At 47.1% G+C, this 17,541-nt stretch overlaps 1 protein-coding gene across 1 annotated transcript in view; it reads right to left on the reverse strand.

The window, feature by feature from the left end:
• The window catches only part of PITPNC1 (phosphatidylinositol transfer protein cytoplasmic 1), a 206,330-nt gene that overhangs the window by 71,364 nt on the left and 117,425 nt on the right, over positions 1 to 17,541 (reverse strand). Inside the window, exon 5 of the mRNA XM_090291100.1 lies at positions 180 to 251. Coding sequence (XP_090147226.1) covers positions 180 to 251 — 72 coding nt within the window. The remainder of the gene's footprint in view (positions 1 to 179; positions 252 to 17,541) is intronic.

Below are 17,541 nucleotides of genomic sequence, written 5' to 3' on the forward strand. Positions count from 1 at the left end.
AAGCTAAACAACAAAGTATTCCAGAAAGAAATCCCAGGTACAGGCCCTGCTGCTGGCCCTGGACACACAAACGCTTGAAAAATGCGACTCCCAGAGCCCCAGATGCAGGAGCGCAGCGCGGAGCGGGGTGGGGGTGGGGGTGGGGGTGGGGGTGGGGTGGGGGGGGAGGGGCTACTCACGCTGTTGTTGCTGCCTTTGTTGTCCTCATACTTGGTCTCTATGTGAATGGAGAATTTCGGCAGAAAGGAACACTACGGAAAAAAAGAGAAAGTTTTCATGAGCATACCATTTTTTCTCTCTTCCCTTCTTCAATATAGCCTCTGGGTGCTTTCCGGACCGTTCGGTCGGGAGCACTGTTTGCGAGCAGAAATGCTAAGACGCTAGGTCAAGATCCAAATTCAGACAAGAGTCGCCCCATGGCACCGTGAACACAATTTCACCCAGAAGTCAGGCCAGAGAGAATGCCCCAGCAGTGGAAGGCAAGTCGCTGAAGAGGGCATTTCCAAGAGGATTACGTTCTGAGTCCTTTCCGGGCCTGGGAAAAGCAAACTCCTGAGTCAGAGGCAGTTCCAGCACCGGGTGCTTCCCTCTGGGGAGCAGCTACCACTGCTGTAACCGGGGGCCCCAGCCTGACCCATTTATCAATATTCCTATAAAGCTAGGCAGGCGGTATAGTAGAACCATACTGTACATGACTGACGTCAGACACACCTGGCTTTAGTTTGGGTCCATCACGCGATAGCTATGGGACTTTGGACAGGTTGTTGAACTTTTGTGAACCTCAGCAGTATTAAAACAGGGACACTAGTCATTACCAAGCAGTGACATTGTGAAGGTTAAGTAAAATCATGTGCGTGGTGCTGGGCACAGTCAGCATTCCGTGAGGCCACCGCTGAGCCTGACATAGAAGACAGCCCCTCTTCTCACCGGCGCAGGGGAAAGGATCCCCAGCTCCCGCCGCCCTAGTTTCTCAGTCTCATTGAGTTACAGTCTATGGAGTCCGTTGATTTTAAGTGGTAAGGTAGCTTAAAAAGAAGATTTTGATGAATGTTGAGGTAACCTCCCTCCTCCTAGCACCAGCTGAGCATTAACGTTCTTGGCCAGCAGAGGTGGGACTGGAGACATGTGGGTAAAATGACCCAGGTGACTCCACTGGGAGCTGCAGGTGTTGGAGAAATGAGACTTGGGCTGATATGGGCTCAGTCCCGAGGGCACGTACTCATGCCGGGCACTGGCCGAAGTGCTCGCAGGTTCTCGTTCATTTTTCCCTTGTAACCCTCCCACGAACTAGGTACACTTGTTATTACCCTGCTCTAAAGAGAAGGAAACAGAGGCACAGACGGGTTAGGAAAACGGCTCACAATCAACAGCTAGTAGAGTCAGGATTGAAAGTCTGGTGGCCTGGTCCCAGTGCCCCTCCCCAGTGGCTCTCAAAGTGGGGTCTCTGTACCCTTAGCAGCAGCAGTCTGGAACTTGTTCTAAATGCAAAGTCTTGGGCCTGCCCCCAGACCCACTGAATCAGAAACTCTGGGGGTGGGACCCAGGCATCTGTGCTTGACAAGTCCCTCAGGACTTGCTAAGGCACGCTCTCGTGGGAAGACCACCTTGCTGTTCCACGCGCAGGCAGTGAGCAGAGAGAATGCATTACCTAAGACCCTGAAGTCCACGTACCCTCCCTCGCCATGTGCTGCGATTCCCTTCCCAGCCAGCTGAGACCTGCAGGCATCTGTACCACATGGCAGGGCCCTGGGCATGCCTCTGAAAGTTCTCCCGATGTCACACGCCTGTGGGACTCAGCATTCATCTGTCTTAATCCGAGTGAAACAAGCAAGCTGAACCATGACTAAGGGAACACAGAAACTGCCAGTCCCAGTAACTGCCTTCATGGCGAATGTGGCCCTGCGGTTATTCATCAACACCGTCTTTGCTGTCTCCTCTCCTACCTCTCACTCTGTTACTGCTACCCTCACGCCCAGTCCCAGGGAGTTCCAAGGAGGGGCTGCTCCGTGTGAATCGAGACCCTGGAAGACCCAGGATGGCTTGGAGCCCCCCAGAAGAGCTCTCCATCAACCCGTGAACTTGGACAGATGCACCTGCCCAAGACCCTTTTAAAAACAACAAGCCTTCATATGAGAGTCAGCCCAACATGAGTACAGAACCAGCTGGCGAGAGAACAGAGTGGCCAGCGTGGGGAGCTGGGTCTCGGTGCCCCAGAGCGGAACACCGCAAGGAGTTTTTATTGGTTGCACTGCTAAACCACTTACCTAAAGTCAAACAAATAAATCTTAGCATTTGGGTATTGAACCCAAATACGAGATGCAAAACTCTTATGCAAATTAGCAGGTGTTATTTTTGAGTCAAGGATTTAAGTTATTTTCCGATCAGAATGGCAACCCTGCCAGAGGCTGAGTGCACCTGGCAGGCAGGGCAGTAGGAGGACCCAGATCAGATGGGCCAATGCCAGGCCAGTCAGCACTTTCCCACATCAGTGGTTTGCGACTGGTAAATTCCCTTGGGAACTCTGATGGCTGTTTCTCGAAGCCCTGGAGTGTGTACCTGTCTCAACTTAAAAGTCAGATGAATCTATGGCTTGGGGCACTTTCAGAGCTGTCACTAAAATCTTTCCAGTGGGATGCTGCTTCCCCACGCAGGTAGCAACCCTAAAAATTCAGCCCACTGGGCCTGGCCGGGTAGCTCAGTTGGTTAGAATGTCGTCCCGATATGCTAAGGTTGCAGGTTCAATCCCCAGTCAGGGCACATACCAGATACAGCTGATGAATGCATAAATAGGTGGAACAGCAAATAGGTGTTTCTCTCTCTCTGAAGAAAAAAAAAAATCTGGCCCACTAATCCTCATGGAGGCCGGTTATGTTAACACTGAGTTTCTTCTAAATCCCTTCCCTTCCCCAAGACCCCATGCTTGTCCTTCACTCTTCCTTCCCCACAGCTGATAATTCTGATTTACAGTTTAATGAGGACATAGCCCATGTGAAAGAAACACCTACAGCTTCCCTCTCCTGCCTTTCAAATCTTCTGCTTATTTTTAATGCTACTTTTTATTCTTTGTGACTCAGAGAAAAGACTGTGCCTTCTTTATCCCAATGGAAAAGAATATAATGAGAAGAACTGAGACATAGGAGTCAGCAGACCTGGGCTCAGTCTAAGATGTGTTGACTTGGGCAAAGGATTTTACCATTCTGAGCCTCAGTTTCCCCATTTATAGAAAAGGGACAATCCTCTACTCTGTACTAGTGCTGAGAAGGCCAATGAAACATTCAGCTAACCCCCGGCACAGTGCCAGCACATAGTAGGTGCGCATAGTAAAAAATATTTTTAAGTCTCTTCTCTGGAAACTTGTTTCACTGATTATTTGCATCTGCTTCCTTCCTGTCTAAAAATATACTGAAAAGTCTCACATTCTTAAACACACACACACACAGGCCTCAAGTTCCCTCGGTTATGTTTCTTTCTGCATCTATAATCAATCCATTTCTCTTTGTCTTCCCAATCGAACTCTATTATGAGTCGTCAGTGCGTGCTGCCTCTACTTTCACCTCCCACCTCTTCTCAACCAGAGCAATATGGAATGGAAATGAGTGATTACCAAAGGACTTTCAAACCAGCATTGCTTTTCCACCCGCACCCTGTACAACTCTCCACACTGTTCAAGATCACAGAGGTTCTCAGCCTTCCCTTCTCTCCTCTACCTCCCCAAAGGAGGTGGTCCTTTAGCTTCTGCCCTCCACCCCATTTTCTTGCTCCAAACTCTGTCCCCTGGTTATCTTATCTGCTCTTGACTTTTCCATGACTAATTTTTTTCCCCAGCCCCCCTTCATGACCACTTTTTTATAGATGACCCCCAAATTGACATCCCTAACCCCAACAGCTCTTATCACATGTCCAGTTGTCCACTGGCCATCCCCAACAAGGCAACACCCAACCTGCAAGGTCCATACTGAACTTGAATGTTCTCCTGCACTGTATGAGTTTCCTAGGGCTGTTACAACAAATTACCGTGAATTTGGTGGCTTAAAACAACACAGATTTATCCTCTCAGAGTTCTGGCGGCTGTAAGTCTGAAATCAAGGTGTTGGCCATGTTGTGCTCCCTCTGAAGGTGCTAGACAAGAATCCTTCCTCGCCTCTTCCAGCTTTGGTGGTCCCAGCGTCCTTATTTTATGGCGGCACAACTCCAAGTACTTCTCTGTCCTCACACCACCTTCTCTCTGTGTCTCTCTGTCTTCTTTCCCTATAAGCCACCATAAATCTAGTGTGATTCCACCTCACACCTCGAGGCCCTTAACTAATTACATCTGCAAAGGCCCTAGAGCTACATAAGGTCACATTTGGAGGTTCCCGTGGACATGAATTTGAAAGGGACAACATTCCCCCTATGCTCACCCATCACGACCAAAAAACCTCCAAGGCCTCCTGGCTCAGCTTCCTTCCTTATGGGGAAGGCATGGGGTCTTCCACAGCGGACCCTACTTTTCCCTGTGGCACTGCCCTGTCTTTATCCCATGGGCCGGTCACAGGAGACCACGTCCCATTCCACCTGCATGGTGTTTTGTCCCCAGTTCTCTCAGCCTGAAACCTCCTTCCTAAATCTTCCAGCAGACCACCTCAAATGCCACTTCAGATGATTGGCCCAAGTGTGCAGGCAGCATTGTTTTTACCTTTGTCACAGCATTTTTCTCTTTTCCATGATTACAATTATTTATGTGTCTGGCTCCCCAAACAAATGATAAGCTCCGATAATATTCCAACAGAGAGTGATCCCTCCCCTACACCCTGCTGTCATTCAGAACAGAGTAAGTCATGGTCACCCCAGGTGTTCAGACATCAAAGCACCTCCTTTAGTTTAAGATTGCTCAGATCTGCTATCCGTGACCAAGGGCTTTCCTCCACCTAGGAATATAGCATCTAACCAGTCCTTCTCAAACATCCAGTGCGGTAAGAGAGCACCCCATCTCACAACCCTGGACTTGATCAAAATATGCATTATGCCCTAAAGAGCTGGACACATGTCCTTGGGTAAGGGGGTTGCCATAGTGCCAAGGGAACTGTCAGGAGTGTGGGAGAGGAAAAAGAAGTTGGGAACCCTGACATCAGAGACATCAGGAGTGTCACCCGTTGGCTGAAACCGGATGATGTCTAAGGGACTCAAAAGGCTCGTCCTCCTTAGGGCACGCTGAGTGCTTCAAGTCCCATTTGGCTCCCAACCACAGGAGGGAAAGACAGAATCCCGAGACACAGTTCCCAGCCCCTGGTCTACACATCCTGTACCATCTCTCCCCTTAAGTGTGGACAAGACCTGAGAATATGGGACAGTAGCTCATTTGATTACATTAACTATGTGATCAGATTATGTTACGTCGTTAAGACTTGTTTTCGGAAGAAGCAGTCTGGAGAGCGCCATGTGGCTAGAAGCCGAGGGAGGCCTCTAGGAGCTGACAGTGACCCCTGGAGGTCAGCCAACTAGAAAACGGGACACCCTTTCTACAACCACAAGCAACTGAGCCCTGCCAACACCCCGTGTGCTTGGAAGCGGACCCTGAGCCTCAGATGAGCCAGGAGCCATGGCTGACACCTTGCTTTCAGCCTAGTGACATTCTGAGCCAAAGGCCCACATAACCTGGGCCCCACCGGAAATGTGACATGATACATTTGTGATGTGTGAAGTCACTAAACCCGCTGAAAATTTCTTATGCAGCAATAGAAAAGTAAGACAACACCCAGCCTCCAGGATCCAACCGCTGCTTCCTTTCCAAACCTCCCATCTGGCTCATCTGAGTGAAGTATTACTCACGCCGAGGTTTGAACACAGCGAGGGAAAAGGGGAATTTGCATTGTTTTTAACTCACTAGCTCTACCTATGATGTCATCTGCTTTATGGAGGGCCCCTGCTTCCTGTCCAGGGTGACATTTACTAGTAACTGACACCACTGTTTGCCGTTACCTGTGAGGCGAGCCCACAGGGAGGACATGTGGTGGTTCAGTGGAAAGAACTCAGGTTTTGGAGTGAAACAGACTTTAGTTCAAACTCCAGCTCCTTTTCTCCCAAACTGTGTAACTTTGGGCCAATTCTTAATCGTCCTGAGCTTCAGTTTTCTCACCTGTCAAACGGAGACAATACCAACCTCAGAGCTGTGGGGTGAGAGGTCAATGATGTCATGAATGGCCAAGACCCAGCAGTGTCTTGTGGAGCAGTCACTGGAGAAATGCTGGCCCACCCCACTGTCCCCCCTCCCCAGGAAATCCCACAGGCTACCTGCGGAGAAAACGGGATGGGGGGGGGGGTCTGTTGTGTAAGTGCGAGGATGCACTCACTGAGAGGTTGGGGGCCTGCAGGAGTGGTGACAAAGAAGGGTGGCTGACTGGGCCTTCCTGCGACATGAATGGTCACCAAGACACGGCGCACATCTGGGCTCCTTCAGCCTCGCTCTGACTTCTGACCTGTTCTGTTGTTGAGGACATGCCATTCTATTTTCCGGGGCCACCCCCTCCATGTCCTCCTTTTCCTAAGGGTTTGGCAGCTCCTTCTTCTGTACCACAGCTCTCTCCCCACACTTCTCAGCTTCCCCGCACCCCCTGCCAACTCCACACAGGAAAAGGAGATACTACCAGGATCTCTGTGTATTTTCTTTTTTCCTAGATCTGAAGGCTTTATGCCTGATGGCGCGCTGACCCTTAATACACAAACGGAGGCTCAGAGGAAGAAATAGCATCCAAAAAACAGCGTTTGGGAGCCGCAGGGTCCCAGGAGATACCCTGCTTACAGGCCCAGGGTTGGGGCGGGACTCCAGAGAAGCGTGATGGCTGGAGAAGGGAAGGGGCCGTAAGGGGCCCTCCTCCCCTGGAGCCTGAGGACATCGTGAGTCATTTCAGCCTTTCCCCACTGCTCCTGCCTCCCCTGGGCCCACATTGGATCTGAAATCCCCTTTCTCATGAAAAACCTTTCTCTCCCTCTCTCTCTCTGACTACAAGACCAGCTTGGCCAGAAGAATCACAACAAACACTCACTTTATTCCATCCAGGGTTTGTTTTGCCCTCAACCCCCTAAAAATAGTAACGGTGTCATGGCGCAGTTAGGGAAATAAGGCAAAAGATCTCTTGTGATCTCCTCTTTGATTTTCTTGCTTAGATCCTCCCAGCCCAGACGAGTCTTGCTAGTATTGCTGTCACCTGCTCCCTGCTGTGACCAACTTCCTCAGGAGCCAGGGCCTGAGATTCTCTCATGTGCCTTCCACACCCAGTGGCAGCCACTGGCATGAGCCTCTTCCTATAAAGTGACCATCAGCACCCATGAAACCTTTAACACCTACATCCGAAAGCACAGAAAAGAGATGGTTCTTTGTTGAACACGTGAACACTTGTACTTGTATCTTTCAGAAGACACGAGGGAATCTGCAGCTGGGAAGAAGCAGGCCAGGAAAGATGAGCGAAGTACCTGGGCCTCTGTGAGAACCGCTGCCAGACACGAGCACGCTCAGGTTCAGTGTTGGGAAACGAAGGCAGCACAATGCAGCGTGCATGGCAGAGCTGACTTTTCAATTCACTACAGACAGGCTTTGGAAACATGAGCGAGCTATTTTTAGTCCCATGATTGATTAGGGTTGCCATGGCGATAAGAAACACTTAGAACCAAACTAAAGGCAGCAAGTCTTCAAGAGGAAGGAGCAAACAGACTGGGAATTTCACAGTCCGTTTCTGGGTGGTGCTGGAGGCCCTGGCTGCCAACCTGCACCTGCGGAGGGAGAGAGGGGCCCATGCAGCTGTGGAGAGCGGGCCATGGGAGGGGAGCCTGAGGCTCCAAGTGTTCTGCGCCTCAGAAGCGTGCAGTGGCAAAGGTTCTGGAAGAATGTGCACCGTGCACTCTGAAGACCATCATTAACATTGGACTACGCTCCCACAGCACGCAGCGCATGGGGAAACTAACCCAAGAAGCTAACAGGGATCCATCCTGCCCTACAGCAGCTTACATGGTGAAATAAAAATCATGTGTTCGCTAACTAACAGTACATTTCTCAAACTTAATGATGCCTCATTGGGCAGCTTGTTACAAAAAGACCCCAGGCCCCTCTCCTGCTGGTCTGCTGGGGTTCCAGATCCTTCCCATACTGCTCAGGTGTTTCTTAACCCCAGGAAGTTTTAGCATAGCTTTGAGTCAAAGTCATGACCCAAACACTGTCAGCGTTCTCCATGTCCCGTCTGGGCCAGACAGATGTGACCCAAATTGGGGTAAGAGTGACAACAGTGTTGCTGCTGTATGTACTATATCATCAGGCACTGTTTGAAGTTTTTTTTTTTAATACAATGAATCTTTTCCCTTTTTAAAATTTTTTATTTATTTACTTTTTTTTAGAGAGAGGAAGGGAGGGCGAAAGAGAGGGAGAAAAACAGCAATATTTGAGAGATACATCTATCAGTTGCCCCTCATACGCCCCCAACTGGGGGCCTGGCCCACAATGCAGGCATGTGCCTTGACTGGGAATCGAAACGGTGACCTTCTGGTTTGCAGGCCAGCACTCAATCCACTGAACCACACCAGCCAGGGCCAAAGTATTTTTTTTTTTTAATCTTCACCCAAGGACACGCATATTGATTTTAGAGAGAGAGTGAGAAAGAGTCGAAACATTGATCCGAGAGAGACATCAATGATATCCCAAAGTAATTCTATTATGTCTAATAGAAATCACAAGATGTTCCAAATAGTCTCTTAATTTTGGTCCACTTTAACTCAAGGAAAAGCATGTATGAAGAGCACTGATAAGTACATGGAGGAGGTGTAAATCCAGAAGTTTGGGAATCACGACTTCGTTCATGAAATTTTAGCAGAGGACAGGACCTGAGAGGTGATACAGCTCGTTAGTTCAAGCTACTTTAAAGTGACATCAGAGTCTATTCTCCAAATAAAATGTTATGCAGGGACATGATGGCCAGTGAGGCATGTGCAAGGAATCTCCGGAACCAAGAAAAGGAACAACTAAAAACCAAGATTGAGCCCAGCAACTCAATGCCTTATTCCTGGTCACCAGCCGGAATCCTTCCCTGTCTGAGAGCAAACGTCACACAGAAGCTTGGAATGAAGAAAGTTAAATGGAAGAGTTGAGAAGCCAGCTTGGGGTAGGTGATCTATCTATAAGCTTTTAGAAGGTCATTTCCATTTAGCTTTCATCTGAACTCAATGCATTCCTCCCTGGCCATCTTGTTCTGACTCCAGACAACACGTGTTCCCTGCTATCAATGACCATTAAGCTCTATATAGACTTGACCTTTTCTCTAATGGAATTCCCCCGAAGACATCGATTCTCTGGTACTATAATCTTTCTTTTCATACTAAAGGTAGTCTAAAGCCATACAGGGAATTTCAGCTTGGGATCATTAATAAAACTGGACTTGCAAATGGTCCACATCTCACCAATAGGAGACTTCCATCCAGAATGCTCTGTGGGGACAGTGAGGTCAGGTCTGGAGTTTGGAATTTATTGCTGTCTAGGAACTGGAGGCTGTGCTGGGTGTAACACAGGAGACTGTGGGTGGTGAGTCTATACATAGAGGCAGCTGGTAGACACTTAGATCTTAAAGTATCTGTCAATTTTCTTTATTCTTCACCAGGAAATTTTTATCCTTCCATTTTGATAGAATATTTGCCCCATAATTAGAAGGTAATATATATAAGCTTCCCTTCTGGGCATGGAAGATCTTTCCTACACATACCGATTTCCGGAAGGTGTCTGTCCAGCTGCCGCCACCTACTGAGAAACTCAGTCATCATGCAGGGGAAGACACAAAGGAAATACAGGGAGATATCTGGGTTTCCTTCGCTGTTCTGGGTTCCAAGGGCCGCATATGACTTTGCACACACATAATGTGGGTGGTAATAGGGACAAGGCGGTTGGAATAAAATGGCAAAGAACATAGTTCTAGAAAAGTGAGAAAAGGAACTCAAGTGGAGGTTTCTTTTTAGGTTTAAGAATTTGAAAGCAAGGAAGAATGGGAATTACATGTAAATACTAGAGCTGCGGTTCTCAACCTGTGGGTCGCGACCCCTTTGGGTGTCGAACGACCCTTTCACAGGGGTCGCCTAAGACCATTGGAAAACACATATATAATTACATATTGTTTTTGTGATTAATCACTATGCTTTAATTATGTTCAATTTGTAACAATGAAAATACATCCTGCATATCAGATATTTACATTATGATTCATAACAGCAGGAAAATTAGAGTTTTGAAGTAGCAACGAAAATAATTTTATGGTTGGGGGTCACCACAACATGAGGAGCTGTATTAAAGGGCCGCGGCATCAGGAAGGTTGAGAACCGCTGTACTAGAGGGATGAGGATGGACCAGAATGCCTTCCCAAATATAGGCTGCACAGAAGGAAAATGCGTCCCAGAGCGGTGAGACCAGAAAGAGAAGAGGGGGAGGAGGACAGGAAGGCAGAGTGTATACGAACAGAGCAGAACAGATGCTTGCACTGCAGCCCACAGCGAGGAAATGAATGGGAGCCGCCCGGGGCTTCTCATCAGCCTGCACCCTACACGGAGGCTTCTGTGCATTCGTTAGCTCGTTCATTGATGGCACCTCCTCCGGTCCCCTAGCACGCTGAGCAGCAGCAGCTCATGGAGAAGCAAGGCCAGGAGGGAGAGGGAGCGAAGGCATGAATGAAAGTATGTTTTCTCAATGGGGACATGGTTTGCTACATACGCTTCTGTGAAAATTAGGTGGGGAAACTAAATTAAGGCTCATAGTCTAGGGCTGGACCTGTCAAGGCAGAAACAAGCAGAAGATGCTCGTGAATACTGATAGTTACACACAATAGAGACAGGACAAGAATTTAAAGAGACAGGCAGACCACATCAAATGAAAAAGAAGTACATGCAAATAATAGAGATAGGAATGAGTTGGGGGACTTCCCAAATATAGGCTGGCATATGGCCAGGTAGAAAACGTTCAGATTCATTAAAAACTGTAAGAATCTTCCTCTTAACCTACTGGGCTAAGTCCTCACTTAAATATATACTATCATGTAGTTCAGAGTATCTTAGTGATGAGAAAGGTCAAAAGAGATGGGGCAAGTTTGCTTTGACTTTACTTAATCACTAAAATTTACTAGACTAGTCATCGGCAGCCGTCCGTCTCAAGAGACAATGGTGTAGCTTCTTAAGAGTCTATCTGCACCGCCGAGAATGGCTGTGCAGTCCGACTCGGGAGTGACACGGTATCTGTCTCCTCCCGTGTTGAATCGACATCTTGTGATGACGCTGGAGTGTCCTCTCCAGTGAAGCTGAAGCTACAGAGCCTGGGCAGGGTGATATGGAGGGTCTGCTGTTGCCCATGCAGCAGACCCCCCCTCTCTTCGCAGCTGAAGGGTCCAAGGGAAAGACGGAGTCAATACAGCTTGGCTTCAGGTGCGCCGCAGGAGTTGCCAGTGTTGACTACAACGTCAAACCGCCTTAGGGACTCCGGCTCCGGATTTTCTGTCGGGGTTTACTCCCTTAGCCTTTCCCCTGAAGAGGTATGCCGCAAGGCAGCGGAGGTTTTTTGGAGTCAGAGTTTTCCTTCTCTGATGTGCCCTGACTGGAAGATCGAACCAGCGACACTTAGCTCGCAGGCCGACGCTCAATCCACTGAGCCAAACCAGCCAGGGGGCAACTAGACTAGTAGAACCATAGTTATAAGAATTTAATTTGTTCTTACAGAAATCTGCCCCATAAAATTTTTCCAGCTGTATTATTCTGACCTTACCAACTTGAACTGAACATGACTCCATAGGCATTAATAAATTGTTGAAGAGAAATCCAATTTTCAGTACCACAAGTGGGAAAGAGAGAGCAGAGAAAGAAAGGAGAATCCCCTAGTAAAATCTTCTATCAAAAATTCCCTTTATCAAATATTTTCTTCTCTCTTGATTACCCTCTGTAAAGTCAGAGTGATGTTTAAAAAATACAAACAATTTAAAAATGCTACGTTAGGGTCGCGAAACATATTTTATCTCCTGTTCTCTCCCTCACTCCGAGTGGCTGAATTAATTTCCTTTGAAGTACAAAATTAGAGCTTGGGAACAGCGAGAGCAAACGCAAACGGGACAAATCAGACAGACAACACTGATGGGTATGCCAAGGTTCCCGCTTTACCAGGTACCAATGGGCTAGGTTGCTGAGATGTGGAGACAAGTTCCAGTCCTGCACAAGGACCAAGGCACATCTGTGAATACACTGGCTGGCAACTGGTTCACCCGTGCAACCAACTCGTTTTTCTAACTGGAAATAAATCAGAATGCATAAGCTCACTGTCATTCCAATACACTGGGGTCTTTGCTTTGTGGTCTAACAGAATCAGCTTAATTTAAAAAGGTACTTCTAGGTTCTGTGTCACGTGATTCTTTAAAAATTTTTCTCACTGCTGTTGGGAGTTCTTAAAAAAAACTGGTATTTGAGTAATAGTAATCTTTAGGCAACATATTAACCCACTGAAATTTAAGAGAAAAAAATATCATTAACCCAAACAGAATTGATCCCACTGGCCTATTTACTGAACACATCATGGCCCTGACCCTGAGAGAAGCTTCTGGAGCTCCTCTAAGTTTTAGCAGACCAGTTTTTAGAAATCCACGGTCACGGGGACAAATAAGTATGGAAAGTGTTTCACACTATTGCTCCCTTTTGTAGATTCATAATGTATTTAGAACAGTAAAGGCTCTGAGAAGTCCTGCAACACCAAAGATCTGTTCAACAGTCTAACCCAGTATTTTTCTTACTTAATGGGCTACATGCCATCTTTATGATTGTTATAAATGGTTCTAGAAAGTTTCCATCAAAATTCTCTTAAACCCTGCCCTGGCAGGCTAGCTCAGTGGGTTAGAACGTGATCCCGATACACCAAGGTTGCGGGTTCGATCTCTCAGGTCAGGGCACATACAAGAATCAATCAATGAATGTGTAAATAAGTGGATCAACAGATTGATGTTACTGTTTCTCTCTCTCTCTCAAATCAATAAAATTTAAAATATTAAAAAAAAATTCTCTTGAACCCTGAAGATTTCTGAACTTGATCATTTTGGTTCTATTTAGGAGCCATGGTCCACAGCTCCACTGACTTCAACTGCCTTCTCTGGGAAGGTCCTCTTCTGGCCAGATGGCTGCCTTGCTCATCAGCGCTTCCAATTGGAGGACTTTCTTCGGCCTGGTCCCTAACTCATCCCAGTTCATTCGTCCCCATGTCTAAGAAGGAATACTTTGTTTTGCCCCACAAAATTATGTACTGCCCTGGATATTCAGAGTTAATTGTCGTGTGGAGACAAATGTTATTTCCTTCTCTTCTAACCGCCATCGCAACCCCTGGCTTCATGGTCACAAAGAAGAAACACATAGAGACCTTCATCCTCTTGGCTGACATAGTAGTTGAGATGGCCAGATTGACCTTTAATTTCCTTCCAGACAAGACTAATCCTAGAGTTCTGGTATAATAACCTATCCTCCCTGGACTTGTACCTGTTTCCTAGCTTTGTAATTTCCAAGTTTTGTAACACCCCTTAGCAGGGACTCAGTGGAAGGCGGAGGAGGGGAGAGCGTAAGAAGGAAGAGAAGGCTTGAGAGGAACGGTCTCCACCACCCATCAGCTCTCTCAATGACCAGGGAAGCTGATGAGGCCAAGACTGCAAGTGAATTCCTGCCCAGGACAGTTAGCTGCTTTCAGAAAAACACTGCCACTCCTGGGAAGATGACCAGAGTTCATCCTGGGTGACTGATGACCCATTCCCGGCTGTGAGCAGCCTTGACTCTTCCACCTTCGGCTGAACCAACCCTGAACAGCTCAATACTGTTTGAAGTTCCCATTCAAGGGTCACTTCCTTCTCCCTTCTCTGTTACAATTTGCTTCTTCTACCTCTTTCAACTAAATAATTTAAATGTTGGGTAACATCGGACAGCCCGCAACCCCTCGGCTCCCTGGGGAAGGGACGGTCAGCTGTTCTAACAGAATGGTGGGTCCCATTTGTCATTGCCTCTTCTGCAGTTGTGGTGGAGTGGGATGGTCAGAACAGCAAAATATATATAGCAACTGTATATTCTAGGTCACTCCCATCGATTTACTATAGCTTAGGTTGTCAAATTCTTACAATTGAGCAGAAAATCCTTTTTTCCCCCCCTTTCATTATTACCGAGGCTGAATGGATGCTGCTGAGCTAGGCTCATGCGGCTGAGCTATGTTCATACTCCAGCGCTGCCTTTTTTTAGCTCTAGACAAACAAAATCAGCGACTTTGGAAGGCAGCCAGTCTCCCCGGGCACCTTCCTTTGTGACTTGACAAACTTCAGAAGGACCTGCAGGTTCTGAAGAACTGGTCAGATGGTCTGTCCTCTGGAAAACTGTCATTGTGTTATTCTTTGTTTATTGTATAATTAAGATTTTTCCCATAATCAAGCTAAAGATATTCTTTCCATTTCCTGGGCAAATCAAATTTCCACATAATCCTAAACACACCCAGTCACTCATGGTGATGAAAAAGCTTTTATGTCTTTATAACTGTGATAATGTTGAAGCCTTAAATGATACTAAATAAAAAGTTCCCTTGGCTAGATTTTGTTACAGATGAGGGCAGCACGAGGTCTCAGTAACAGGCTGGACAGTCAGATATAAGGCCTAGGGGATCCTAGAAAGAGACAAATACTGCTGTGGGCTAATCCTATGAAAAGAGACACCCATCTGGGCTTCCAGGAGGGAGGGGTAGGGCTTGGTGACCCGGATTGGGAGCTTGGCATTTGGGAAAGTTTTGCTTTGGGGCACAGACAGGAAATAGGAAGCTTGGAATGACATCGAGCAGAGTTATTAAGGATTAAAGGATCAGGGAACAAAAAGCACAGTGAAAAAGCACTTAAAACAGGAACAAAGATGAAGACAATTGAAAGCATGTGTTATAAATCCTGGGAGCAGACCCTGTGGTCAGAGAGAAAAGGGGGCTCTTCTGTCTGGGCTGCTGTGGTGGGCAGAGGGCGTGAGAATACAGCTGACTCCAAGAGGACGGGAAGGAGTGCACCTGCAGCCAGAGAGAGAAAAGCCCAGATTCCCCCAGTCACTGGGAGCCAGAAAGAAAAGCTGTCCTACATTTGGGATGGAAAATTACACTGGATTAGACAGGAACAATGTTGCTTCCCTATGGAGAATTAATTCCAACCTTGACCTGACATTCACAGCCGTATTGACCTGGCCTCCGTGTGTCTAGGTGGCCAGGATTGGGTGATACCACTTAGCCACTGGGCCTGGAATGAGCATGCTGATAAATAAGGATTGTGTGCCTGCTTCCAAGTTGAGGCTGAACCCCCAACGCTCAGCGTAATGATATTTGGCGATGGGGTCTGTGAGAGGTAATTGGGATTAGATGAGGTCATTAGGGTGGGGCCCTCATGATGGGATTAGTGCCTTTATAAGAAGAGATCAGAACAGTTGGCTTTTTTTTCTCTCTCTGCTGAGTGAGGACAGAGCAAGAAGGCAGCTTTTGACAGACCAGTAAGACGACCCTCACCAAAACCCGAATCAGCCAATACCTTGATCTTGAACTTCCAGCCTCCAGAACTGTGAGAAATACACATCTCTTATTTGTGGTATTTAGTTAGTCATCCCGAGCAGGTGTCTCTAGGTGGGAGTTCTACTATTCCAAAGGTCCAAGCTCACATCCCACCTTCTCCAAGAAACCCTCCCACAGTTCTCCTAAGGAGAATTTCTCCCTTTTCCTCAACCCTCTTATTTGCTCTTCAACACTTAGCACAGGTTCTCCCTGAAATACCGACAGTTATGTATTCATCTGCGCTCATGTAACTTTCTCCAGCTCTGCCCCCCTTCAATCCATTTCACTTCCTGAGCCAATCCTAACTGAGGCAAGAAGTGCTTACGTTGTTCTGACGGGTCATTTGATTGGCCTTAGAGTTAATGTGGCATGTCAACTGCAGGACAGTTTCCCGATTTATACGATTCTCTCTCCTCCCTTACCCTTGGTCTATCAGTGCGCTCTGTTCTTACAATCCAATTCTGGTACTTTGGTCTCTGACATCAGTTCTGTCCCATGGCCACCCCTGCCCCATGGCACTGCCAGATTAAATACGAGATGAGCATCTTTCAGTATAAGTATATCCCATGTAGTATTTGGGATACACTTATACTAAAAACTAGTTGCTTGCAGCAGATATTTTTACTTGCTGAAGGCAGCAGCTTTACCATCCCAGCACCTCGTGATCATCTTGTCTGACCTAGGGAAGGTGGCTGTGTCCTGTTCTTGCCTGTACCCCTTTCTTGAGGACTGTAGACCTATCCCTGAAGCTGAAGACCCCAATCGAGAGGCCAGGGCACCTCCTTTCACATTGCAATTGCTTGTCTGGCTGATGTTCCAGTGCCATTCACTCCACCCTCAGGTGTGACCATCTGCTGTCAGCCCCTCTCAGAGGTCATCCAGCTCAATGAGCAGGTCTGGCGCCAGCCTGTCCCCTAGGCTGAGGGATGGCCTGTCCTATCTTGCCTTCAGAAAATCCCATGACTTGCTGATGACTCCTAGGCTTTCGCTGGAACGTCACCAGGTTGTTATACCCAGACTGCAACTCCACCCAAGGGCAGGGGTTATTGCTCAATGAAGCCTTCTGGCACAATGTTTTACACATTGTTTGTGCTTAATAAATGAATGTTATCATAAAATTGAAAGCCGGTATTATGGGTTGAATTGCATCCCCCATTATATGTTGAGGTCTTAACTTCACTTCTTCAGAATATGATCTTATTTGAAATTAGGGCCACTACAGATGCAATTAGTTAAGATGAGGTCACACTGGAGTAAGGTAGGTCCTTAATCCAATATGATTGGTGTCCTTACAAGGAGGGAGATACAGTGAGGAAGGTGTTATGTGAAAATATAGATACAGAGGGAAGCCCTGGCTGGGTAGCTCAATTGGTTAGAGCGTCATCCTAATATGCCAAGGTTGCAGGTTCAATCCCTGGTCAGGGCACATACAGGAAGCAACCAATGAATGCATAAAGATGTGGAACAATAGATTGATGTTTCTCCCTTTTTCTCTCTCTTCCTCTCTCTCTAAAATCAATCAATAAAAATATCGTTTTAGCTATGCAGAGAAGAGACATGTGAAGACAGAAGCAGTGTTTGGAATTATGCTGCCACAAGCCAAGGAATGCCTGGGGCCACCAGCAGCTAGCAAGAAACAAGGAAGGATTCTTTCGGGTCAAGTCGAAGTGACCTAATTCTAAGGCTTGCCACGCAAATAACTGCCTCTGTGTAGTTACAGGGACAAGTATATTCTGATTCTATTTCAAACAAAAAGTCCATGTACAGGCTTTCGGAGAAGCACCAGGTGGGATGACATGAGGTATCAATAAAATCAAATAATATCCTAGACAATTAGTCGCATCCGGTGTAATCACTAGAGCCCAGTCTGTGCTGACGGGCACCAGGTATTTGCCCATAGAAGTTCCATTCTAATGATGGCAGCTTCCAGCATTGCATGATAAATAATAAAATGACAAACATTTATTGAG

The sequence above is a fragment of the Furipterus horrens genome, unplaced genomic scaffold (assembly GCF_987537825.1).
Source record: "Furipterus horrens unplaced genomic scaffold, mFurHor1.1.pri manual_scaffold_11, whole genome shotgun sequence".
Taxonomy (NCBI): domain Eukaryota; kingdom Metazoa; phylum Chordata; class Mammalia; order Chiroptera; family Furipteridae; genus Furipterus; species Furipterus horrens.